General features: G+C 41.7%; 1 protein-coding gene across 1 annotated transcript; it reads left to right on the forward strand.

Moving 5' to 3' along the window:
- Positions 1-11,880: 11,880 nt before the first annotated feature.
- On the forward strand, positions 11,881-23,387 carry LOC147620057 (uncharacterized). Its single transcript, XM_086772584.1, has 4 exons — positions 11,881-11,963; positions 12,056-12,107; positions 16,359-16,991; positions 23,274-23,387. The coding sequence occupies exons 1-4, from the start codon at positions 11,881-11,883 to the stop codon at positions 23,385-23,387; spliced, it is 882 nt and encodes a 293-aa protein (XP_086628710.1).
- Positions 23,388-27,541: the final 4,154 nt, after the last annotated feature.

Genomic DNA, 27,541 nt, shown 5'->3' on the forward strand with positions numbered 1-27,541 from the left:
GATAGGGGAATCATGCTTTATTACCACCGACTTCAATGTCTTCCAGGCTACATGTATATCACCTTTGAAGACATGGTGGATAATGGATTCTAGACATCACATTCAGTATTCAGACGTACACTCAAGAAGCTCCAATCCAGGAGAAACTTCTACTAACATGAGTTCGGTGACCAGGTCTTAAGACCTCGGTAACAGGTTCTACAGACAAAACCTACATCAAGAAGGGGGGAATGTTAATCCCATTTTGGATTAACAAACATTATCCTCTAATTGAGGATATTAATAAGTGTGATGAAACGACACTATAAAAGTTGTACATTATGAGATATTGGCCACCCAAGGCCTAGTAAGTAAGTTTTGGGCGCCCAAGTGTGAATAAGGGCCAAATGTGTATAAGGAATTTTCTCATAATGAAAAGACACAATCCCCTTTGTGCTATAGAGAGCTCTCCCTTGTGTCTTGAGAGAGATTGAAGGAGTGAGAGAATTCTAGCATTGTTCCTCTTTTATGCTTGAGATTGAAGGAGTGAGAGAATTCTAGCATTGTTCCTCTTTTATGCTTGTGTGATTCATACTTGTGTGTGAGAGAGAGAGTGTGTGATTGCCTTATGCGCAACGGTGCAAGCGACTCTACGGTGACAACGTGGAGGTGGAGCTTGGAGGTTGGAGCTTAACAAGTGAGCTTGGAGGCCTCAAGGGACTCAAGTTCGAAGCATTGGTAAGTACCCTACGACAGTTGTGATCTATTGCTCATCCTTTAGGTGAATGTGTAGAGTTCCCTCTTGGAGGTGTGCTAGCCCATAACAGCTTCTCACCATCACCTTTGGCATCTCCGACCATTCCAACCACCGATGTGCTACTCCGACAATCAGTGCCCTCCGACAGCTCCGTCCGCCATCACCACCAGTGCCCTCTAACCGCTCCGACTGCCGTCACCGCTGGTGCCCTCTGACCACTTCGACCATCGTCACCGTCGATGCCCTCTGATGGCTCCGACTACCGTCACCGAGGGCACAGTGCCCTTTGACATATCCAACCACCATCACCAAGGGCATAGTGCCCTGTGCTCCGATCGTTCGTCACCATCAGTGCCCTCTGACGGCTTCGATGCTAGTGCCCTTCAACATCTCCGACATGCATGGCCAACTCCGATGGCACTCATAGAGGTAACACCCTCTCCCTTTCCCAAGGGATGGCGAGAAGATCCTCTTGAGCACCACCTAAGGAGGAGGACACCAAAGGAGGAGATAAGGGGAGCACTTGGTAGGAGAGGGGGCGTGCTCTAGTAGGACACACTCTCAGACACAGACACTCTTCTGTAGGACATTCATTGTAGCACATTCTCTATTGGAGCAGAGTCTCTCTTGTATCATTCCTTTTGGTATCTTCATATACAGTGTTGTGCTCTTGGGTTTTTGGTATATCTCTTCGTATGAGCGAGGTGAGTGAGTGGTCAATGGTATGTGTGGTGTGAGTGAGAGGCCTATAAGGATACAGTGGTGCTAGGTGGTGGGCGGAGAGCACGGTAGAGAGTGTAGAGCATAGATCTTGCATGTCTAGCCGGTGAGGTTGACTCATCCTTGGCGGGTATACTTCCATGTGAGGATCCGTGCGCTCCCTTTTCCCCAACCCTAGTGTTTATATCGATAGTCCTCGAGTTCCCCAGCGAGGACCAGTGGAGTCATCCAACACAGCTAAGACAAAATTTGGCGATCATGATGGGACTCTCCTAGAGGTCAAGGATAGTCTCAAAAAAATTTCTTTTTATTTTTTGGTGAATTTTGTTCATGGTGAGAGGAGTGTTGTGTATGCCCCCGAAGACTAGATCTTCTGGAGGTGATTCACGCCTTTATTCTCCTCTTCAAACTAGCCGTCGTAGGGGTTCTTCCTCATTCCCTTACTCTTCCCTCAGCATCTTCCTCTTCTAACCCTATGGCAACTCCATGGCAAGAGCCATTGGCTACTGTCCTTAACCACACGCAAGTTAAACTACCAACCTCAAAGAGCACCAAGATGTGATTACATGGACCTACAAGGATCTCCCAAGGATAGATCCAACCATTTGCACTCACAAAATTCCACTAAAAGAATGCAGTTGGCTAGTTTAGCAATGGCATCTATCGGTAGTCGAGTTCCCTAGCGAGGACCAGCGGAGTCATCCAACACAGCTAAGACAAAATTTGGCGATCACGATGGGACTCTCCTAGAGATCAAGGATAGTCTCAAAAAATTTTCTTTTTATTTTTTGGTGATTTTTCTTCATGGTGAGAGGAGTGTTGTGTATGCCCCCGAAGACTAGATCTTCTGGAGGTGATTCACGCCTTCATTCTCCTCTTCAAACTAGCCGTCGTAGGGGTTCTTCCTCATTCCCTTACTCTTCCCTCAGCATCTTCCTCTTCTAACCCTATGGCAACTCCATGGCAAGAGCCATTGGCTACTGTCCTTAACCGCACGCAAGTTAAACTACCAACCTCAAAGAGCACCAAGATGTGATTACATGGACCTACAAGGATCTCCCAAGGATAGATCCAACCATTTGCACTCGCAAAATTCCACTAAAAGAATGCAGTCGGCCAGTTTAGCAATGGCATCTACCGCATGAATCCCAACTATTTAGAAGTGGTGAAGAAAGAGCCTGACAAGATGAAAGAGGCAAGTATCATTGTTCCCATTAAGCACTCCGAGTGGTTGTGACCTATAGTGGTGATTCCAAAAAAGAAGCCCAATAAGATTAGGATCTATGTAGACGTCAAACCCCTCAATCAGTGCACAATCAAAGATGGGCTTCCCTTGTCTTTCATAGAGCGGGTTTTTGAAGATGTGGCCAGCCAAGGGTGGTGGTTCAAGCGGAACACTTGCCTCAACTGACTCTGGTGTTTGTGAAGTGCCATGTATCGGGGGTCTCCGCCTCTCTTTAAAAAAAAACCCTCTGAGTTATTTTCTTCATTACACGTTTTTAAAAAAAGAAACTAAAAAAAAGGTTTCTCTTTCACACCTCACCGCCATCACCCCCTCTCATCTCTCTCTCTCTCTCTCTCTCTCTCTCTCTCGCACAAATTCCTCTTACTCCCCACCCCCTCTCACCTCCCCCCTTTTCTCACTAATTCAAGCCAAACAAAAAAAAAACCCCTCCTAGTTTTCTTTTTTTCCAATACAAGGCAAAAAAAAATCCCTCATAGTTTTTTTTTTCTTCCAAAAAAAAACTCCCCCTTCTTAGTTTCCTTTTTCCATTACCAAAAAAAAAAAACATCTTTCTCTCCCCTACCCTCTCTCTCTCTCTCTCTCTCTCTCTCCCCACTGACCAAGCCCCCCTCCCTCCTCACCAACCACCCCCTCTCTTCACTCCCCACCAACCACCCCCTCCCTTCACTCCCCATCGACAGCTCTGTCTCTCCCTCACCCCATCGACCACCCCACAGCCCCGCTCTCTCCTCACCCCACCGGCCAGTCACCCTTCCACCCCCTCTTCCTCATCGTCACCCTCCTCTCCTCTCTCATGCGCAGCAACCCCCCCGTTCCCCTCACTCTCTCGTGCACCCCTGCTGCACCACCCTCCCCTCTCCTTCTCTCTTGTGTGTCGACCTTCACTCCCCCCTGTGCACAACACCTCTTCACGATGCTTGACAGGTCCTGTTGTGTTCTCTTTGCCACAACCATGCAGAGCTTGATCTTCTTGGCCTCTCTCTCGGGTGCACACCCCCCTCAACAACCCCCCCTTTATCGTCTCCCTCTCACTCGACCCCCCACCGACCACCCAGCCCCTCTCTCTCTCTCTCTCTCTCTCTCTGTCATCTTCCTCTCACCCGACAACCCTCTGCCCTTCATTGGCCGCTTACTTCACTTTCGCCGCCAAGTGCAACTTCAAGTAGCTACCTAGTGTAGGTCACCATACCGCTAACAGCGGCCACCTCAAGTCCACTAGCTTAACGTCCGTGGTGTCGGGGCGGCGCAGCACCTTATCGTCTCCCTCTCACCCGCACCCCGCACCCCGCACCCCCCACCGACCACCCAACCCCTCTCTCTCTCTCTCTCCTCTCCTTATCACCATCACCCCACCCGACCCCAAACCCCTTGCTTCACTTCCCACTCACCTCACCATGTGCAACTCACCCGAACCCCCCTCCCCCTCTCTCAGTATCCCCCTCGCAGGTCACCGCCCCCCCTCCTCACACCCCCCTCCTCACACCCCACTCCCCCTCTCTTCTCTCCCCCTTCTCCACCCCCACTCCCTCTCTTGACTCAACCCTCCCCCCCTCACTGACCATGCCTCCCCTCGCCCCTCTCACCGACCAACCCCCTCACCAACCATGCCCACCCCCCTCTCTCACCTCACCCATCTCGTCACCTCACCCATCTCGTCAACTCACCTGACCCCCCCTCCCCCTCTTTCACCTCATCGGCCCTCACTTCCCCCATGCACAGTCACTGCCCCCCTCTCTTCCTTTCACACTACCCCCCTCCCGTCACTCCCCACCGGCACCCTCTCTCGCAACCACCACCTCTCACCTTTGCATTATGTTACCTACCATGGCCAATCTAAGCAAAGAGCGGCCACCTTGATTGTGTTCTGGATGCTGAACAGATGAGCCCAGTCCCAACCATTCTACAATAGTCTGCTTGCTTTTAAGTAAGGGGTCTCTCATGTGTGCAACTACCACAAGATCTGGTGGAAGTAGCTGTGGTTTTGGACGCACACCATTGCACTTTGCAACATGTGGAGGATCATCTAAATGTGTTAAAGAGATTTTGGCATAGGGTGCAACTAGGTTGTAGAGAAACTCTCAAGGGCACACCCCTTCTTCATCGTTCTGTTGTACCATAACACAGCTTGTGCAACTCTTCTCAACCCTTTGACTACAGAGCCCTTGGTATGGCCATCTCTATGGTAGTTTATGTGCGGTCTTGACACTGAAGCAAAAGTTTTGTTGGAGGCTGCCTTGGCAGGTACTACTCACGCTTGGGAGAAGTAGATCTTTTTTGTTAATGAGAAACGGATCTGTTATGTACTGGTCATGGCCAGGTTTCATTTTGTATCTTTGTATGCATGGACTTTATGCCATAAGTTTTCCCAGATGAAGTCGCTAGTGATTATTGTTTAGATTGGTTTTGTGCTTTTGTTGGCATCAATGTAACCTTCCTGCCATATGCTTTTCTCGGGGATGACAGTGGTAATATAGTTAGTGATGGCTTGCTGGATGAAGTGCCTTGGAGCTTTTAGAACTAGCTTGCTAGATGAAGTGCCCAGGAGCTCTCAAAAATGGCTTACTGGATGAAGTACCTAGGATCTCTCAATTCAATCATTTTTTTCTACAACAGCTCGCTTGGTGGATGAAGTTGCCCAGGAGCCTAGTTGAATCATTTTTATTATTTGTGTATCTCTCCAGAAAGAAGGTTTGCCTGGAAAGATCATTGTATGAGGTATGCCTGGGAGCCCGCCGCCTGCCAGATGTTTTGCCCAAAGTCTAGCTTGCCAGACAACCACCTGTAGTTTTTCCTCCACCAAGAGCTTCTCACCATCAGCTCCGGCATCTCTGACCGCTCCGGTGTGCTGCTCCAACCGTCGGTGCCCTCTGATGGCTCTGATCGCCGTCACCCGATGCCCTTCAACCACTCCGACCATCGGTGCCCTCTAATGGCTCTGACTACTGTCACCACCGGTGCCCTTTGATGGCTCCGACCGCCATCACTGAGGGCACAGTGCCCTCCAACCGCCATCACTGCGCCGGTGCCCTTTGACATCTCCGACGTGCATGGCAAACTCCGATGGCACTCATGGAGGCAACACCCCTCCCCCTCTCCCTTTCCCAAGGAATGGCGAGCTCCTCTTCGAGATCCTCTTGAGCAGCACCACCCGAGGAGGAGGACACCTAAGGAGGAGATAAGGGGAGCACTTGGCAGGAGAGGGGGCATGCTCTGGTAGGACACACTCTCTTGGAGACGACACAGACACTCTCTTGTCTAGGACATTCATTGTAGCACATTCTCTTTTGGAGCAGAGTCTCTCTTGGAGTATGACTCCTTTCGGTATCTTGATATATAGTGTTGTGCTCTTGGGTGTTTGGTCTATCTCTCTGTGTGAGCAAGGTGAGTGAGTGGTCAGTGGTGTGTGTGGTGTGAGTGAGAGGCCTATAGGAATAATGTGGTGCTAGGTGGTGGTTGGCGAGCACGGTAGTTGGTGTAGAGCATAGGTCTTACATGTCTAGTCGATGAGGTCGACTCATCCTTGGAGGGTATACTTCCCTGAGAGGATCCACACTCCCTTTTCCCCAACCCTAGTGTTTGTGTCAGTAGTCCTCGAGTTTCCTAGTAGTGAGGACCAACGGAGTTATCCACATCTAGGGAACTCCATCGGTCCTCGCTAACGGAACTCGAAGAGTACCGACATAAACACTAGGGTTGGGGAAAAGGGAGCATGAATCCTCTCAGGGAAGTATACCCACCAAGGATGAGTCGACCTCAGTGGCTAGACATGCAAGACCTATGCTCTACACTCTCTACCGTTCTCACCGACCATCACCTAGCACCGCAGTATCCCTACAGGCCTCTCACTCACGCCACACCCACCATTGACCACTCACTCACCTTGCTCACATAAAGAGATAGACCAAACACTATCAAGATACCGAAAGGAATGATATAAGAGAGACTCTGCTCCAACAAAGAATGTGCTACAATGAATGTCCTACACAAGAAAGTGTCTGTCTGTGAGAGAGTGTCCGAGACCGTGTGTCCTACCAGAGCACGCCCCCTCTCTTGCCAAGTGCTCCCCTTATCTCCTCCTTGGGTATCCTCCTCCTCGAGTGGTGCTCAAGAGGATCTCACCATCCCTCGAGAAATGGAGAGGGGTGTTGCCTCCATGAGTGCCATCGGAGTTGGCCATGCATGTCGGATATGTCGAAGGGCATCAACGGTGAGACGACAGTCGGAGCCATCGAAGGGCACCAGTGGGGTGACGGGGCGGTCGGAGCGATCGGAGGGCACTTTGCCCTCGGTGACGGTGATCAAGGCCGTCGGCAGTGATGGTGATCAGAGCGAAAAAGGGGCACTTTGCCCTCGGTGATGGTGATCGGAGCCATGAGAGGGCACTGTGCCCTCGATGACGGTGATCAGAGCCGTCGGATGGCACTGTGCCCTCGATGACGGTGATCAGAGCCGTCGGATGGCACCGGTGAGATCGGACCAGTCGAACGGCACTAGCGACGGTGATGGTGATCGGAGCCGTCGGAGGGCACCGACGGTCGGAGCCTTCAGAGGTGATGGTGAGAGTGTGCCTAGACTAAGGATGTTGTTTGTACAATTAAGAGTAGCTCTCAAGGAGACAGAAACCAAACTAACGATGGAAATTGAAGACTTGGAGAACTTCCAAATGTAGAATATGGAGGATTATGAAAAATATGGACTCACAAAAGGGCCCTCTAAGAAAATATTAAAAAAAGAATGGGCTAGCCAATGAGAGTGCTCGGATTCCAGATCCATGTAACATGGATCTTTTTTAATCTTTTGCCACCAAATCTTACAAGATCAAGCTAGTAGAATATAATATTGGGACCAAATATTAAAAAACTAAAGAAATGTTACATGTGCCTTGTGGTCCCCACAATAAAATATTATAGTGTCAGAGTAGTGAACGTTCCTTCTAAATCACGAATTTCTTTCCCTCTTTCACTTTTCATACTTTGATTTTCCCGCCTTTTCACTTTCCCTCATTTTTTCTCCACGTAATTCGATTTTATCATATTTCACGCTTCCTTGCTTTGTTTCTCATAAAAATTTATCGTAAGCATCCTCTCTAATATATCTATCTTATGGTAAAGTTTTATCTCATTTGGACATAATCTCTTTGAGATATTGTTGATTTCTCATGGTGTTCTTGAAGATAGTCTTTCTTCTCTGTTCTTTTAGGAAAAAATTTGCAGATAGGTTTCTCTTTAGTATGTTCATGTTTTGGTAAATTTTTTTCTCCTTTGAATAGAAGCTCAATGAGATAATGCTAATTACTCATGGTATTCATAAACTTAGTCCTTCTTCTCTTGTTTCTTTGGGAAAAAATTTATAGTTTGCATCCTCTCTCGTATGTTGTTCTTGTGCTATGGAGACTAATTCAAAATATTTGGTGTTAGTCTACAGTTTTTGAAGCTTTGGCATTGGTCTGCATTTTTTTAAGTTTGGGAAAGGAAAAGGTAATAAGCAATTTTCTTTCTCTTTTTATTCAAAGTTTGCTAATCTTTAAATGGTAAGTTTTTTATTTTCTACTTTATTGGTAATCTTGATAATGTAATATATTGATAATATCTAAAATTTATGTATTTGCTCTTTGTAGGTTTTGAACCTCTGAGTTTTGTTGGTTTGGAGACTACTTGGGACTCTAACAAAAGGTAATAATCAAGTTCAGTCTCTTATTAATTTAGTTTATGAGTGCAAAATTATTAATTTCAACATGTTGGTTAATCCAATGGCTTACGTTGAGATATCATTTTATTAATATCTATCTATTTTATAAATTTGTTTCTTTATTGTAGATGTCTCAAAGAAGGAAGAATAAAAGTAATATACACACTGTGGAGGTTTTTAATCACATAGATGAGGAGATAAAATGGATTCCTGAACAATACAATAAATTCATTTGGGTCTTAATGCGACCAAGCACTCGAGGCTCTTTCAAAGTAAAGCTAAGAAACACAAGTGATTAATCAAAACATTGAAAAGGTAGAATATTAGAGTTTAGAAGACGAATGGATGGTACAACTATGAGAACATACCTTCTTATTCAACACGTACATTTGCACAAATAAATCCGATTACATCCAGATAACCACATTCCAAGGCACAGTGAGTATAAGGTATTTTTTTAATCAATATAGTTGTTTTTATTTTTTGATTCTAAAGCACATGATGCTTTTCAGCTTTGTATCCTTCCACTTTGGAAGAGTGGCAGTCTGTAGAGTGTTCAAGTGGAAAAATCATTGTTCTCTATGCTAAGACTGGTACATTAATGTACGAAAACAAGAAAGCAAGTTGTTTGGCTCTACCAAACAAATATATTTTTATGACTCGTTGTACGTTCTACCTACGGGAGGAGCTAATTTTAGCTCTTTGCAAAATATACCACTCCCTTCCTTGTCTAATCTTGAATGGCCACGTCCCAACTTAGACCAGATTCAAGCTTGCGGGCTAAAGCTCTCAAATGATGTGCACACTGCAATGAAACTATCCATAAGCTCAAAAGATGTTCACTTGAGCTAGTTTTTTCCTTTAGATTGCATTGTCTATTTTTTGCATCTTGTGAAGAACTAAAGAAAACTAAAATCACCTATGCTTGCAAAAGTCCAACTAATGGTTGGATGACATATTTCTTGGATGATCAATGGACTAGAAAGAGAACTTGTCACACGATGATATTATTGAGTGCAGAGTCACAAAGTCGGTTGTCACCTTTAGGTGAGACTTGCAATGAATATAAATGGAATGAATGTGATTACTAAAAATATGGTTTTATAATGTTGCTTGTTTTGATGAATAGGTACTTCATTGCTCGATAAACGTTATGTATGCATTTCAAGTATAGAAGATGGAGAGTTTTAAGAGGTGATTGGCTCAGCTTAGATCAAGATTTATGGGATCCCACACACTCTACTGCGATGGATGTGATTATTCTTTGGGAGGGCAACGATACAATTTCATCCAACGTGGAGAGTAATTGGCCTCTATAGCCTTTCTTAGACAAGAGATATCGTTGACATTAAATGATTTTTCTACAAACTTCTATGCTAGATGGTAGAAAGGTAAGGAGTAGACATGAAAAGTCTATTACATGCAAGCGATGTATTGCCCCTCATATCCTTGAGATTGTGGAGTAGTTGTAGCATTTCTCATCTCAAATTAATGACATGGCTTTTTCAAAATTTGTGTTCATTCTAACAATTTTCAAGTTCTTGAAAAATCCAAGCCTCGACACACCAGTCTTTAGCTAGGGACCTTACAAGCCTCAGATCAACCCCAAATTTTTTCGGTATGTGGAGCCCTAGATTTTGTAAAATCCAAGCCTCCACACGCTAGTCTTTGGCTAGGGGGCCTTACAAGCCTCAGATCAATCCCAAAGTTTTTTAGGGTGTAAATCCAGGTCTCCACACGCCAACCTTTGGCTGGGGGCCTTACAAACCCTAGATTAGCCCTAATTTTTTGGGGTGTCGTTCATGCCTAGATCTATGCACACATCAAATTTCGTAGCATTCTGACCAAGTTGGTCTGTCGACATATTTTGATACATGTTTCTAGGGCTAGATAAAATTTTGGTTGTGAAAGTGTCATTTTTGCATAAATATATTAAAATGTGTCATGTTTCGATAATATCCAAAAATTCTTGTTTTAATTTTTTGGAAAAAACCACTATCATGATGAAATGTGACAATAATATCGATATTTGCATTGAAATGTTGTCTTTACTATACACAACTTAATTGCACACTTAAGTGTTATCCGAATTGCTTCATAGGCTTGATACAAAAGCCTTTGATGATGTCGCTTTTTGTGACAATATTCATGTCAAATATTGTTGAGAAGGACATGTTCCTGCATGCTTCTTCCCATGTGCTTTTTATTCTTTTATGTATATTTAAGTGTTCTATGAAGTAAATATTCATGAAGTACATGAAATGAGTCAAATAGACCATTATTGAGCTGCTACTTGTTGAAGTAACCACTTATTGGCAAGGCATGAAAGAATTACGGTGAGTTGCAAGGTTAATATAAACATCTTCACTAAGGATTAAAGATCAATGTGTTGTGAAGACTCTAGTTTTCGTTTAGAGAGGTTTGCAATTTGAAGGAAAATTTTAGACGATGGGTTGTACCATTAACCAGGCTTGTACCCCCATCTAGATATGTACCTGGAAAGTTGTCGATAGTGAGGCTCTGGTGCAAATGTCCTCCAGTGTATGGGTATGGATATGTACCCATGGAGCAGCTATTATAAGCTATAAGCTTAGAAATAATGTATTGCGTAATTGAAGATTGTTGGGAGTTTTTTATGATATTCTACCATTTTAGGTAGGCCATTTGTGTGACTCCCTTGTGTTTTTGTCTTTTTCTTTTTCTTTTTTTTTTAGTTACCACCGTGCATAGTTCTTATGTTTGCCGCGTAGCTTCTGCACTTATGTTTCTCATCCAAAGGGGTGAAAAGAGCATTGTGAGTGTCCCTGATGCGCTCATAAGTCTCTGTTATTACAGACGTGGGGATTGATTCTTGAAGTTGTGGCTCAAGTGTTATCGAGGTGGTAGGTATAGCTTTTGGCCGGCTGCCATTGGTGTTGATTGAACACACAAGCACCTCTAGATTTGTTGTGTGTCCAGAAGGGTTCATGTGACTTTCTTGGTGATGCTTGGGCCTCCCTTCTTGTCAAACTTTAGGTGAAGTTCTTGTAATTAAAGTTGAGTGAGGCTTTCTTCCCTTTGTTTGATAAAACCATACGGTGGGATTTCCATCATAATATCCTTGTTCTTGAAGCACGTACATATGCACCCATCTTTGATGAACATTATGAATTGGTGGCTAATGCTTTTGGTGATGCGGTTTCTTTTTTTGTGCAAGCTTAGGTGACTTCTTAATGTGCTTGGGAATCCAAGCTTTGGTAGTATCCTTAAGCTTGCAGTAATCTTTTTGGTACCCACACTTGTTGAGTGGCTAGAGTTCTTTGAGGAACTCGCATAGGCTTTTATGGATGATGTTGTGGAGTAATTTTATTCTTTTTTGGCCTTTGAGTTTTGCATTGAGGAAGAGGATTTGATTGTCGAGGCACCCAAATTGGATTGGCACCTTCATAGTAGCCTTGGGCTACAAGTAGCTTCTTTTCGACCCACATTTTGAAACCATTAAGATACCTCAATGCCGGCCGTCGCGGCGGTGAAGTTGTCTTTTTGGATGAACTGGAAGATTTATTATCCTCCTTCACATTGGTTGGCGCTGAGGTTGCGGATTTAAGACTCATGGGCATTGTTGACGATGAGGATTGAGTCTCTTGCAGAGTGGCTTTCAATGTTGAGGCTTGAGTCTTTTGCAGAGTGACTTTCGATGTTGACGCTTTTGAGCATCCTACTTTCTTTTTTGGTGAGGTTGGTGGATGAGGAGTTGTCAAGGTCGAGGCTTTTCCTTTAAGTTCCTTTTTAGAGATAGATGGTTGCGCTTGGGGGACTTCTTCAGGAAGAGCTATTGATGGAGAGGTTTGGACATTGGAAATAGAAGCTCTATCTCTTGTTGGTGAATATGGAGTCGGAGGAGTAGATGGTAAATCATAGTTGGTTGTTGATGTAGAAGTTATGTTTTCCTGTTAGAGGGGCTTCCGAGGAAGAGGCTTGTAGGTTTTTTGTGCTCAGCATCATACAAATCCCTTAGGGTTGGATCCTCTTTCTTCTAGTATGGTATTTTTTTCTTTGTATCATTGATTATAATGATGAATCTATCGCTAGCAAAGCACAATGGTGCTTGGGTAGCAATAGTCCATTCATGCCCCAAGATCAAATCTGCTTCTAATACATACTCAACCACAAAAAACTTACACGTAAGGGGCTTAGTTTCAATATACATTGTATGTTCAAAGTATCCCAAACATGGCATGTTCTTGTTTTTTGTGAATGGAATTTTTTCTAGGTGAGCTTTTAGTGTTGGTTGACCTAACAAATCCCATAACTCGAGGATCATTAGATTGTGTTCTCGTTGTGGATAAAGCTGTGCTGCTTAGAGTGTGTTGATTTTATTGTTTGTAAAGTTTGAATCCAACCATGACTCTTGGGATATTATGAGTAAGACATGCTGGGAGTTCCAGCTCCTCTAAGGTCTCTTCCTCCTATTAGAGCGATTTCAAAATGCCTGCAAGAGTGTCCAAGATGATTGTTTGCGTGGGTTCATCAATTGAATACCATGAGTTGCGTACCCAAGTTCCACCAAGGATGACATCATATTCAAGGAAATATGGGGTTACATGAAATTCAAATTCCACATTTTGAATGATTATTTGAGTAGCATAGTTGAACTTCAATGGTTTCTCCATTGGCCCCTGTCGCAAAAGAATTTCCTTTAGGGATGATTGAAGTTGGCCCAATGATATCTTAGTGTCTATTATCACAAGGTTATGGCTTTCTCGAGGGCTAATCAATGCGCGTTTGCGCCTAATGTTATTTCCCACAGGGAAATCTAACCATACCATGATAGAATCCTCAAGGGAAACCATGGAAGTTTTAGTTTTTGTTTCAGCTTTAGTGCCTCATCTCCATCTTCGCTTTCTGTGAGGTGACCGTGGAAGACCCATTGGAGATGGAGCTGGAGGAGCTCTTGCACTTGCAAAACCTATTCGTAAGTAGAGTAGTAGCACCATTGTTGGATAGTGTAATTTCACTAACAATTTCGTTGTTTGCTAGGATTAGGAGGCGATTTTGGTCATACCTTAACTGGGGTTTTACGAGCAAACTTCTTCATGCATGCCATACTACTTCTTGAGAGTGAAGTGGAGTGAAGTGAAGTGATATGACTTTATCTTTCACACTTTATATTCACAAGTTTGATAAGACATAAGAGGACAATATATATACGTGTGTGTGTGTGTGTGTGTGTGCGCGCCCATACATACACTCACTCACACACACACACACACACACACACACACAAATATATCAAAAATAAAGTAGCATTCTCACAATTTAATAGGACTACTGATCTCAACATTATTAATTTTTTATTCAATCATTGCACCAAAAAAGTTTTGCATTTAATAAAGACTACCATCATTAAACTATTCTATACATTTCCATTGACTCCAATCCTTTCCTGAGACCTCAACCAGTTTGCATGGTGTTTTCTCGCTATTGAGTTCTCATAGCCTGCTTTTTTATTGGATGTCTCGTTCTGTAGACCACTTCTGACTCATTAGGTATGGAGTTTAACATCTTCTACTCATACCTTATCTCTATCATCATATACCACCATTCAAGCAATTGTCTCATGGGATAAGCATCATGTATTCCACCTCCATGAGCTGTTACCTTTTGAAATCCGCATTGGGCTTCCCAATGGGATCGCTCCATGCCTTGTGTAGACCATATTGCCAAACTTCCCTCATTAGCAAAGTATGGACCATGAGCCTTCAAGATATGCTACATACCTAATCAACATATGCATACTCAAAACACTATATATATATATATATATATATATATATATATATATATATATATATATATATATATATATATATCTGTGTGTGTGTGTGTGTGTGTGTGTGTGTGTGTGTGTGTGTGTGTGTGTGTGATGCCATTTAAAGTCCAAGATTCTACCATTCAGTCTCGTAAAATATAATCGCTGATGTTAATTCTTATTCATCATTCAATGTGAAGGTCATCTTTTGCATCAAAGGTGCCAATTTGTCGAGTGAAATCCACACATTTTCCTTTTCTAACCACGTCATTCCTCCATTACTATGATCAAGAACAGCCATATGCAACTTCTTCCATCCATCATACTTCTGGTTGTCTCACTAACACGTTGTCCCTTTCATTCTTTGGTGTAGAAAGAAATTTTCTTGCCCTTGCTCCACTAAAACATGGTTTACATGGTAAATTCCCATTTGCACCAAACTTTTTCTCATCCTTCTTGATTTTTACTTGGCCTCGATGTAATCCAATCTTTGATAAATCTTTTTCTACTTTACTACATGCAGCTTAAGTAGCTGAAGCAAGTTGCATCTTGTAAGCAAAACACACATACTGAAACACCAATTTCTCAATAATTCTCGCCATGGCATGTAAAGTGCAAAAATGGACTCTGTTCAAGGGAATTTTAAGAATAGGATCCCACTTTGGATCTACTAGTACCATTATTCTATCACTATAAATAAGCTTATCATAGTTTGGGATGCCATCTAAGTTATGGAAATGTGAATTGTGGAATTATTTGATATTTTATATGATATTTATGGTACGCTCACCACATGGTCGTGATGACTGGCTACGCGCGAGAGCGTGGAGAAATGGTCGCATTGTGATGGCAAATAAGCGAGATTTAATGTGTCTTGTGTTTTTGGTGAGCAGATCAATGCACGCGGTACCATGGGTGCGATGGATTTTGGCCGATGCACGGCTGTTGGGTTTTGGTGTGTGTCGATGGTCGCCCGCCCATAGTTTTATTTAATTAAATTGCTACAATTCGAATGTAAATAGCCAAGCTTGGAGACCAAGTTACTTTTTGATATTAATAGCCCAAAGTGGAATGTATCAAGCTATTTTCAAGCACTTGCTTTTTGGCTAATAAATAAATACATGCATGAGGAAGTGTGCTCACTCATGCATAGGGGGAGATTGAACCCACTCTCTTTGTGCATGCATAGTTTGCTATATTTATATTTTTCTTGTCTATTTGCAAAGCTTTATGCTATCGCTATGGAGGTGAATTAACAGCATTGGTATCAGAGCTCAGATTCTATTGGCTAGCTTGTCACATCGTACCAAGCCTCTTCATGCCCATGCATATTCACCCACATCTCATCATGGAGGTCAATTGATGGAGTCGTCATCTTCCTTTACCCTTAAGAAGAAGAAGCCATTAACCAGTGGTCTCTCTTCCTTGAAATTTTTGGAAGCCTTCTATTAATTGAAGGTTTCACCTATACGCAACTGGTGCTTTAGTTTGAGGACTAAGTTTAGGCCTTAATATGTATAGCCTATATCCACAAAGGCACTGCTGCCACCCACACAACAAATCCACCGTACAGTAGTCAGTAGAGTGCGTCGCCCACCACACGACATGCAAGTCGGCGACACAAAACATGCAAAAAAGGGAAACAGGTGATCAACAGCCCTATGGCTCTAGGCACCACATCCAGTGCGCCTCTTGCATAGGCTTTTGCTAGCAACCCTGCTCCTCATTTGCTGCACCTTACAATAATCTAACCATATAGATGAACTCGACTCGCCCAAAATATTGGATTGTATACCCATCTTGAAGGGTCTCATCTGCAATCCTGCATTTCTATAATGGTCGGTTGGGATTCAATCCAAAGAATTAAGGGCTCTTCTCGATAGTCACAAGAGGCTTTTCCCACCATCTTTCCTCTTCCAAAAAAGGCTTGCCAAGGCTCAAGTGTGATATCTAAAGTCTTTAAATAAAAACTTTTTGCTTTCAGTTTTCTTTACTTCAACATGTCGTCCTCATCAAGCGCAACAACTCATTGCAACACAACTCCAACATGGATACCCCTTTGCTGTGCCTGATGCTACTCTAGAACAACAAATTTATTTCTTGCAGCAACAATTTCAAGATGTTGAACGCCAATTACAAGACCGCAACAAGCCACCTTGTGAGACTCTGATGCTGAGGATGACCGAATTGCTAAAATTTTACGAGACGCGTTCGACGCTCAACAAACCCGAAAAGAACAAAAGATAAGCCTTTGCTCCTTTACTTTTTCTCGCTTAGATGGTTGCAAAGATGGAAATATTGTTTTATCATGGTTGAGTCAATTTGATGACTACTTTGCCGAAGAAAATTTTTCCGAGCATGACAAAATCAAGTGTACCACCAACCACATGAATAATAAAGCTACTTTATGGTGGAACGTCCTCCGCAATAGCATTGATCACCCTACCACTTGGGCCTCATTCCAAGAGAAGGTCAAAGAATCATTCTTACCACCTCAGTTTTATCTTCACGGACGCCACACATGGTCAAATTTCTCATGGATTGAAGGTGAAAACGTGAGTCAATATACTGAACATTTTTGGCAACACCTCTTACTCCTTCGCATGCTCAAAGAGGTGCCTAAAGATTCACTTCAACGTAAATATGAAGACGGTCTTCAACGTGGTATACAAGCAAAAATCAACACTTTGAAACCCTCTTCTCTCTACGAAGCAATTTCTTTCGCTCACGATGCAGAGAAAGAGTTTCAATCTATTGTCCAAATGGTTTTCTCTTCTCAAAAGGCTACTCACTTTCGACAACCACAAGCGGTAACTCAAAATCGACAATCGTCTTGGGTAACAAACAATCGTAATTTTTATAAACCTTTTGTTACTCCACACACTAACACTTTTAACAACATTCGTGCACCCACTTTTCCAAATAAAAATGTATCTAATATGGCTAATTCCAAGCCAAACGATGTAAATTCAAAGCCCCAGCTTAGCCACAATAGCGTGCACACAACACGTGCTAATTCGCAGCACAAATATCCCATCTTTTGTTTTATAAATGCCATAAACTAGGCCATAAACAATCTCAATGCCCTGCTAATCTTCCAAACGACAACCCTTCACTGGTAAAACTCCACTATATTAAAGAGGATATTGGTATTGATGATCTCGATTTCGCTCCAAATTGGACTAAAGACGCTCTTCAATCTGAGGTGAACAACATAGAATCTATTGATCCATGTATGCCTCTCTCACTACATGCTTTATTGTGAATGAAAGGTCACATAAATAGTTCTAAAGTATGTGTTTTACATGATGATGTTAGTTCACATGACTTCATCTCTAAAAAACTTGTTGCACCTCTGCACTCCACAAATGTCATTCTTGGTATGCCATTTAGACACCAACATAATCCACATATTGATTATCATACACACACTATGTCTTTCAATTTCAATAATCAATCTATCTCTTTATCTAGTCTTTCTTCTCTTGAAATGTCTCCACTCATCTCTCACACCCAAGCACGTCGTGCATTATGTTAATGAAGTGAAAAAAAAAAGAATCTTCTCTCTCACCACAACAACAAAAATTTCTTGCTTCTTTTAACGATTGTTTTGCAGATGACTATCCTCCCCATCTACCCCATTCTCGTGGGTGACTTAGACCATAAGGTAGAACTTCTTCCAGGCATTCAACTGCCTCACAAAGCACCATATAGACACAGCCCTTTACACAGACAAGAAGTTCAATGTCAAGTAGCTGAATTGTTTGTTGACAAAGGTCTCATTCACCCCAATAGTTCCCCGTTTGGTGCGCCTATCTTACTTGTGTTGTAGAAAAAGAATAAAACCTTTAGGATGTGCATAGACTATAGAGCACTAAATAAAGTGACTGTTAAGAACCACTACCCAATCCCTAGAATTGATGACCTATTAGATAAATTGAAAGGTGCAAGTGTATTTAGTAAAATTGACTTGAAGTCTAGGTATCATCAAATCTGTATGGATCCTGCTGATATCTTCAAGACTGCTTTTCGTACTACACAATCAGGACATTATGAGTTCATTGTCATGCCTTTCGGTCTCACGAATGCCCCTGCCACATTTGCACACATGATGAATAAAATTTTTATAGATTATCAAAGCTTTGTGATTGTTTTCTTTGATGATATTCTCGTTTACAGTCACTCTGAAGAAGAACACAAGGATCACTTAAGTATTGTCTTTGATTTGTTATGGAAAAATCAATTATATGCTAACCTTGCTGACAAATGTTCTTTCTTTTAAACTAAGATGGAATATCTAGGCCATATTTTATCGGCCGATGGTATTCGAGTAGACCCTAAGAAATTCCAGACCATTTGAGACTAGCCTACTCCTAAAAACGCCCATAAAGTTAGATCTTTTCTAGGTCTAGCAAGTTTTTACCGCAAATTCGAAGAATTTCTTGCTCATTGCTCTTCTATTGACTATCTTGCTTTGCAAAGAAGACAGTTTTTTGATGGGGTGACAGTCAGTGAAAGTCCTTTGAAACTTTGAAGTACTTATTGACCCATGAACCTGTCCTACAATTCCTAAATTTTGACCATCCTTTCTTTTTAGTTATCACAGATGCTAGTGGATCTGGCGTAGGTGTAGTCCTCATGCAAGATGACCATCCCATAGCTTATGAAAGCCGCAAGTTTAAACCCAATGAGGCCAAGTATAGAACCTATAACAAGAAACTTTTGGCTATTGTCCATGCCCTCAACATATCAAAGCATTATCTTAGGGGATTTGAGGTACTAAAATAAAGATGGATCAACAGGCTATCAAGCACTTGTTGAGCCAATCTTTGATATCAGATTGCCACATCCAATGGGCTTTTTTTATCCAAAATTTTCACCCTATGATCCAATATCAACCAAGCCGCGTTAATGTAGTTGTAGATGCTCTAAGTCGCAGACCCCTTGACGATAACCAAAGTTCTATTTACAGTTCGAATTCATTTGATAAGCTTAAACATGCTTATTGAATAATGTGTCTGTTATTCAAGTGCAATCTTTCAATGCCATGATTGACTCATATGCTTATGATCTTGATTTTTCCCCTACATGGAATGCCATACATGCTAACAATTCTTTGTAACCAAATGATTACACTTATGCAAATGGATTTTCAAAATAGACTTTGCATCACTGCACCATTTAGAGAACTAGCCATAATTGAGATGCATGCTCCTACATATATGAAACATAGAGGAATTCAATCCACATTAGCTACATGTAAAGAATATTTCTTTTGGCCTGACATGAAACATGACATTGTAAAATTTGTGTCTGAATGTATTATTTTTCAAAGAATTAAACGCCATCATGGTGAATCTTTTGGTCTTTTAATTCCCCTACCTATTCCCAAAGGTCCATGGAAAGAGATTTCAATTGACTTTATTACTAGTTTGCTAACTACGTCCTCTTATAAATGACATGATATGGACCACGTCCTCTTATAAATGACATGATATGGACCATAGTTGATAGATTTAGCAAGCAAGCATACTTTGTACCTTGCAACAAGAAGACCTTGTCTGCCCCCCTCAGGCTACTAAGCTATTCATTAAGACTATCTTTCCTCACCATGGCTTTCCCAAAGTCATTCTCTCTAACCAAGATGGCCAGTTTTGCAATCATTTTTGGGTTGCTCTATTCAAGAACTTAGGTTCTAAAATGGACTTTACATCCGCTTTCCATCCAAAAAGCAATGGCCAAACTGAAGCTACGAATAACACTATTATGGATCTTCTTAGATCCTACACTATTGACCGACCCTCTAATTGGGATTGATCAACATTTGCCTTTACTTCAATTCGCTTACAACAATACCCCCCATTCGGCTACTGGTCAAGCTCCCTTTGAAATCGTCTATGGCAAGAAACTTCCCATTCCTATCTCTACCATAACTAGTGATGTTCCAGCTGTGCTAACTGTTGCTGACACTTTAGCTCATGACCATGCTACTATTCTTGCTAAAGTCACTAAATCTATTAAGCGAGCACAATTGAAATACACCGCTCAAGCTAACAAGAAACGACAACCAACAATGAAATTCAAAGAAAATGATCTAATTTGGCTACGCATAGAGAAAAGGCGCTTAAATAATATTGCCAAGCATCCTAAGATCAAGTTGGCTCCTAGATTTTATGGACCGTTCACAATTATCCAACAAATTCATGAAAATGCATTCCGCTTGGGAATTCCCACTCACTGGAATATATATAACCCATTTCACATTAGTTTATTGAGACTCTTTAAAGGCCCCACTCTTGTTAACCCTATTATTAATGACCCTCCTCTCCTCGAGGATGACTCTGAAGTTCTAGTACCTGAAAGTATTATTGACCATGACCAAACAATCACCTGTATTGGCACTGTGCACTGTGTATCATAGTTACTTGGTGAAGTATAAGAATCATTATATTGAGGAATCATAATGGATTCTTGAGACCTCGCTTACCCCACACTACCAAGACTTGATTCTAGCATACCACTCACATTCACATTGATTCTTTTATAGACACTAATTCACCGACTGAGGCAGTGTCATAGTTCTTCCACATGTTTTGGTGCCGATTTGCTGCCTCAAGCTGCACATTCATTTAGTGCTGATTCGTCAACTGAGGCAACACATTCATTTAGTGCCGATTCGTCGATTGAGGCAGCACATTAGTTTAGTGCCGATTCGTCGGGGCTGAGGTAACACATTGATTTAGTGCCAATTCACAAAGTGAGGCAGCACGTTAGCATGAGGTTGGCCACCCTTGCTCTTGTTTATTTCACACAATCGAGGACAGTTGCTTTTTAACCCCCCGGTATGTTATGATGTGAATTGTGGAATTAATTTGATATTTTATGTGATATTTATGGTACGCTCATTTGCCACACGGTCGTGGCTACACGCAAGAACGTGGAGCAGTGGTCGCATCGTGATGGGCAGATAAGCGGGATTTAATGTGTCTTGTGTTTTTGGTGAGCAGATCAGTGCACAAAGTAGTGTGGGTGCAATGGATTTTGGTCGGTGCACGGCCTTCGGGTTTTAGTGTGCGTCGATGGTCACCCGCCCATAGTTTCATTTAATTAAATTGCTACAATTCGAATGTAAATAACCAAGCTTGGAGACCAAGTTACTTCTTGATATTAATAACCCAAAGTGAAATGTATCAAGCTATTTTTGAGCACTTTCTTTTTGGCTAATAAATAAATACATGCATGAGGAAGCGTGCTCACTCATGCATGGGGAGAGATTGAACCCACTCTCTTTGTGCATGCAGAGTTTGCTATATTTATATTCTTCTTATCTATTTGCAAAGCTTTGTGCTATGGCTATGGAGGTGAATTAACAACAATCTATGCATGTCTCTTCACCAATGTTTATTTCCATTATTGTCTTTTTTCCTTGATTGCATACAATACAAACAAGAAAACTTTGTATTGGAACCCATTGGCACACCAAACCTGCACTTCAAAGTTTTGATCTCCTGCAAGATGCCATTCTACTAAGTACTCACCAAAATCATCAACCTTTAAAAGTTCCCCGCCACTTTGATATCTTATAATTTCTGGTATCTCTGTTAAATTGAAGAAAACCTTTAATATCTCATAATCTTCTTTTGGTACCTCAAACGCAGCAAGCCACCATATTTCATTTTTGCTCTACACACTAAAGTAATCTGGATGATCCAACAAGATATTACAATTCAACGCTCTGTTCATGAGGATCAAGCTTACTTGTTATAGCTTCTAACCCTTTACAATTTCACTTTCATCAAGCTTAATATAACACATTTTAGCACACCACCACATTCTTCAACCATTATGTTATAGAATCTAACCATTGTAGATTGTACTTCGTATAATTAGGAAAAATATGGACTCAAAAAGGAGCCTTGTAAGGACTCTCTCTCTCTCTTCCATGAACCAAGGAAAAGTGCAAAAAAACTATAAACTTCTTTTAGGATCTAAAAGATTACGCTTTGGCTATATTATAATAGATTCACCTATTTTTTTTAAAAAATTCTGACAATATCTTTGTCTAAGATTGGGACCAAATTTTGAAGATAACAAAAATATTTTTTTATTTGAACTCAAAACGTGCAGCTTGTTTGATGTGACTCTTGATTAACCTCCCAGCTTTTTCCTTTCAAATTCTATGAAATTTGATGGATTTAAGCTCTTTTTACATTTCAATTAAGAAATTTCATATATCTACATGTAGACTTTAGATTTTAGAATTATTTTTTATCCACTCCTAGATTAGGACTTATAGAGTGTTTCTATACATTTTTTTTAATTTCTATTCAGTTTACAAGTCTTTTTTTAAACCTCAAGACTTAGTATGTATGTTTTTAGTTAATGAGTATATTTTTGAGATTCTTTTTTGTACAATTATGAGAGATTTCTTAATTGTTTCAATTTTCCCTCCTTTGCTCAAGGTATTTGTGATAAAGTGGGTATCAACTCACAATCATATACTATGATTTATAAACAATTGGATAGAATAACTATCTTGCCAACATGTCAAATGAATCAGAGCTATACAGTAGAAAAGATTAAAAAGGGGGACTTGACTTTAGAAAATACCACGGATAGTGATTTGATTCAAATATATAGTAGATTTGTTAGATCTCCAAGTGAGCATATGATTGTTAACCAGATTTGTTAGATCTCCAAGCAAGCAGATGATTGTTTCCTTCTCCCAAGAAATGGTTAAGCTTCTTGGATAAAAAGCTAATTGTGATTGTAATAATCACCTTCCTTTTTTAAGTATAAATCTCCTTGTAGAGCTCGTTGAATGCCAAGATGAACAACAGTTTCTCATTATGGCAACAATGGAAGAAGATCAAGCAGAATGCCCTTGCAGGCAGAGAGCCACTAGCCCCAACCAACTATACTTCCCATGGAAGCAAAAACCAGCTCCCCCCGTGAGTTCACCAAGCAGAAAGAAACCCTAGAACAGCTTGGAACTTGACTCAGAGCATCTGCCCAAACCAGTCTCGCTGCCCTCGCTCATAAGTGGAATGCTTTTTTTTGCTCAAAGATCTTCCGACATCTCTTGACTGCAGAGATCTGCACAGGAGGAAGCTACCGCTAACACAGAAGACTACCATAAGATCAAGAAGGATCTTGCCATCATCAAGGCCAAGCATGGCCATGCTGAAGAAGAGAAGGGTTTTTAAAGCGATTTTATCTTCAAGCCATGGAACAGCTTTGGAAGTGCAACAGATTCCGATCTGAGGAGCAAGTGAAGCTGCTTCAGAAGGATTAGGAGAGGGTGGCTGATCTTGAAGAGAACATCTTGGTTTCCAGGAATATGATGGCTTCAATCATCAGGGAAAGCTCATGGATAACAGAGGTATGATTGGTTCTCAAGCAGTCCATGGAAGCTGAACTCCCCACCAAACCATTTCAGCCTTCAATGGCAAAGCCTTTGCTAAAGCAGTACATGGACTCAGAGGCTCACAGAGAGCAAGAAATCAAGCAGTGGAAGAATCCCTATCTGGCATCCATGGGATGCTCCTTAAGGACAAAGAACATGCAAGTGCCACACCCAAGAGTCCCCATTTGCAGGACTGATTAGAGCTCAAGAAGGTTGGATGTGCATCTAAGTTAGATCAGAGACATTGGTAGGAGATTGATGCTTTTGATTGGTAGATGAAAGTAACAGCTGAAAGAATGGAGGCTTTCCAGTGGCAGCTACTAACATGGAAGATGAAGCCCAAAGAAAGGTTCGCAAAATCGGGTGTAAGATGCACCAAGATCTCACTAAACACAAACAACCAGATTAGTACCAAATAGAAGGGCTGCAAGCTAGCTCACCACGCAACCATATATTCCATCCTGAATCACCCCCGAGCCGAAGGCTAAGGCTCCAATTCCACGAACCATGCCAGTCAACACTGGTATACCACCAACGCCTTCATGTTGAGGCCTTTTGTATTTCTTCTTGATCCATCGAATCCAATCATGTTCTCGACGGTAATCTTGGTCCATCACAGCCCAATATTCAAGAGACATAATAGTAAACCGATAAGTCACTTATATAGTAACTATTGCTGGTACTATAATTAACAATCCATTCATAAATAGCCTAGTAACCATGGATTTACTAATAATCCACCTTAGGGGAGCCTCCTTTCTTTAATCCCACGGCTCTCGTAACCCTATTGGATTATGTCACTAATCTCAAGGATTAGCATTAGGTAAATAACATACTTCCCCTTTTAAGACATTTCCACTCTTGGAAATAAGTCCACCTCAAACATCTGCCTCTAAAATCACGTTCATACCTGTCTGACAAAACCACATAGCTAGGCATCCAGGAATTAGCCCAACTATAGCTACTATTCCTCCAGACTATCATCATGGAAACAAGACAAAACCAGAACCTACTCACGCTCTTGAGAAACACAACGATCCCTCAATCCCCGAACTACTTAGGAAGTTGGAAAACCTAAAATCACCGAGACAATTGTCTTCTAGCTACAACATATAACCCCGTACCTAGAGAATAACTTTCCCAACCTTCCTTGATCGCAGGTATGTCTACACTCTCATCTCATAAGTAACCTTAGAGAATTTTCCTATCATGACCATTTTCAATCCAAAACACCACTGATATAAGAATCATGTAACTTTCAAGTATCTCTACACTCTCATCTCATAAGTAACCTTAGAGAATTCTCCTATCAAGACCGTGTTCAATCCAAAACACCGCTGATATAAGACATTGAGACGTGTTAAAACAAAACACTGCCAATAAAAACTCTGTCGTGCAAGTCAATATTTATTAATGCAAATCCATGCAATGACTACAAACCATCCCCCTTTTCTAGGGTTAACTCCTCCTAGAGTTATACCTTCAAGTTCTAAAGTCTTAGGGGAACTCGGGCTATCTAAACCTGCACTAAACATACCAAGTCCTATGTTCAGCATCATCGTAGACAAATTTGACCAAATCATATAGTCTCCTAGTGCTGAATGCATATAGCATTCCATCAAAATATGATATATCCACTCTGCTACTACATGACAGACAAAGCTGCCTAACGAACCAAGGACAACCATCAAGAACAGGAACTCAATATAGTCAATCCTGACTGCTTGAAGTACATAGAAACTTCAAGTTTTGCCCAACCACCATTGTGTCAAGGCAATCAAAATGCCAAATAACATCACAATTTCACTAGGACGACCGGGTTGAAATAGTATAATCCCACTAGTCGGCACTCTACCACATAGTCCTAGATAACAAATCCAATAACCATATATTTGCCACATTAGAGGATAGAGCTCATCCCTCATGAACAAAGGCAAGTAAAACACCAGTTTTACCCACTAGAAATCATGAGTTCTGGATCACATCGGAGGTTAAACCACACGAGGTAGACCCTACTAGCATCCAATACCACTAGGATATGCCCCATATACATTTTACAAATCCATCACTCACCAGTCTATGGACCCCGAATATTTAAACAACCAAATAATTATGACAAACATGTCGGGCCAAAATCTAGATATCCAATGCCATGCTATCAAACATCCCTCTTATCATCCCCTAGTATCCTAGCCTACAACCACAAGAATCCACACTATAAAATATGTGTGTCGGGCCAAATATTTAAACAACCAAATAATTATGACAAACATGTCGGGCCAAAATCTGGATATCCAATGCCATGCTATCAAACATCCCTCTTATCATCCCCTAGTATCCTAGCCTACAACCACAAGAATCCACACTATAAAATATGTGTGTCTCGTTCTTGTACTACACAGAGGGCAGCAAATATGTATCAAAAGATACCACACATCCTACATCACATGTTCAAATCTAGCGAGTCTCTGAAAACCCCGTAACATGTGTCAAAAACATGATCTCCATATCTAAGTCAACAACTCAAACACCACATTGAAATCATCTCAAAACCCACCCACATAGTGGGTTTGTGTACTTGCTCTCTCCACCCCATAAGGGTTTTAAAGGAGACCCCTCAAAGTCTTTGAAACCATCTATACAGTAGTGGTTGAACCAACCACTGCCCTCTAAAGGATTATCCCCAGTTTCCAAAAAAGCTCAATATCATCATGGAATTGAGCCAACAGTTTGACTATCTACCCCTCAAAGGAAGTTTTCCCCAACACCCCCTCTACCATGTCTCGCTAAACCCCCATATGAACTTCTGACCCGCGAGGATAGTCTTCCTCGTGGTCATAGAAATAACACCAAAATGCAATCGTTCCACCATGGATAAGAGATAAAAATTGTTGGAGAATAAAGACAGATATCACATGTGATTGATTTTGGTGTATCACATTTGAAGAGAGAAACCGACACGTTCACACAAGGAAAGACAAGAGAATATGCAAAGAAAAGCACCGCCTACCTATAATCCACACACGAGGACTGGAAACCTTGGTGTGTATCCATGCGAGACTATCTCCAAATTTCTTCATGCACCATGTTAGGTGAGTTTGCTTTAGTCCCTCTTTTTAAGTAAAAAACACAAATCCATGTGCTTTATTGGAGACCCACATCTACCTACTCTTGTCATTGTCATATGTGCATACATCTACATAAGGCCTGCTAGCTTTGTTAGCCGGATGGGCTGTCCACATGGGACCCTATACCATAGCTGAGAACCAGCTTGTATGGCCTATACAGATCTATGCCCACCCCTGGCCCTTGCTCGCAACCCTTCCATGCATCCACAGCAACCTTGCTTGGCACTCCATGTAGTCCATGCATGCATTCCCATAAGCAACTCCTATATGCATGACCCATAGCTACAAATGCGCACTATAGCCCATGCATAAAACCTGCATAACCTATTGCTGTAGCACTTTGACAAGAAGACAACGTGCTCCAATTATGGTTTTTGTGTTTAGGGTTTTTGGGAGAATTCTCCCCCCTTCTTGCACATACATATGCATACTACTCTCTCTCTCTCTCTCTCTCACCTAGAATCCATAAGCTTCCATTCTACAAGCAACCATGAAAAAACACCTACTTCTTTCTTGCAGATCAAACATAGATATGGTGACTAAAGAAATACCTAAGTCCAATGCAAACTTGAAAAGAAATAGAAAGATATGCAAAACTTGTTCCTACTTCCGCATTTAGGATTGCTCTGATACCAATTGCAAGATCCACCAAGATCTCCCTAAACACAAACAACCAGATTAGTACCAAATAGAAGGTGTGCAGTCTAGCTCACCACCCAATCGTAGATTCCACCACCAAGCCAAAGGCTAAGGCTCCAATCCCATGAACCATGTCAATCAACACTTGTATACCACCAACGCATGCCTATGCTAAGGCCTTTGGCAT

The sequence above is a fragment of the Cibotium barometz genome, chromosome 32 (genome assembly GCF_041138505.1).
Source record: "Cibotium barometz isolate CiBa-2024 chromosome 32, ASM4113850v1, whole genome shotgun sequence".
Taxonomy (NCBI): domain Eukaryota; kingdom Viridiplantae; phylum Streptophyta; class Polypodiopsida; order Cyatheales; family Cibotiaceae; genus Cibotium; species Cibotium barometz.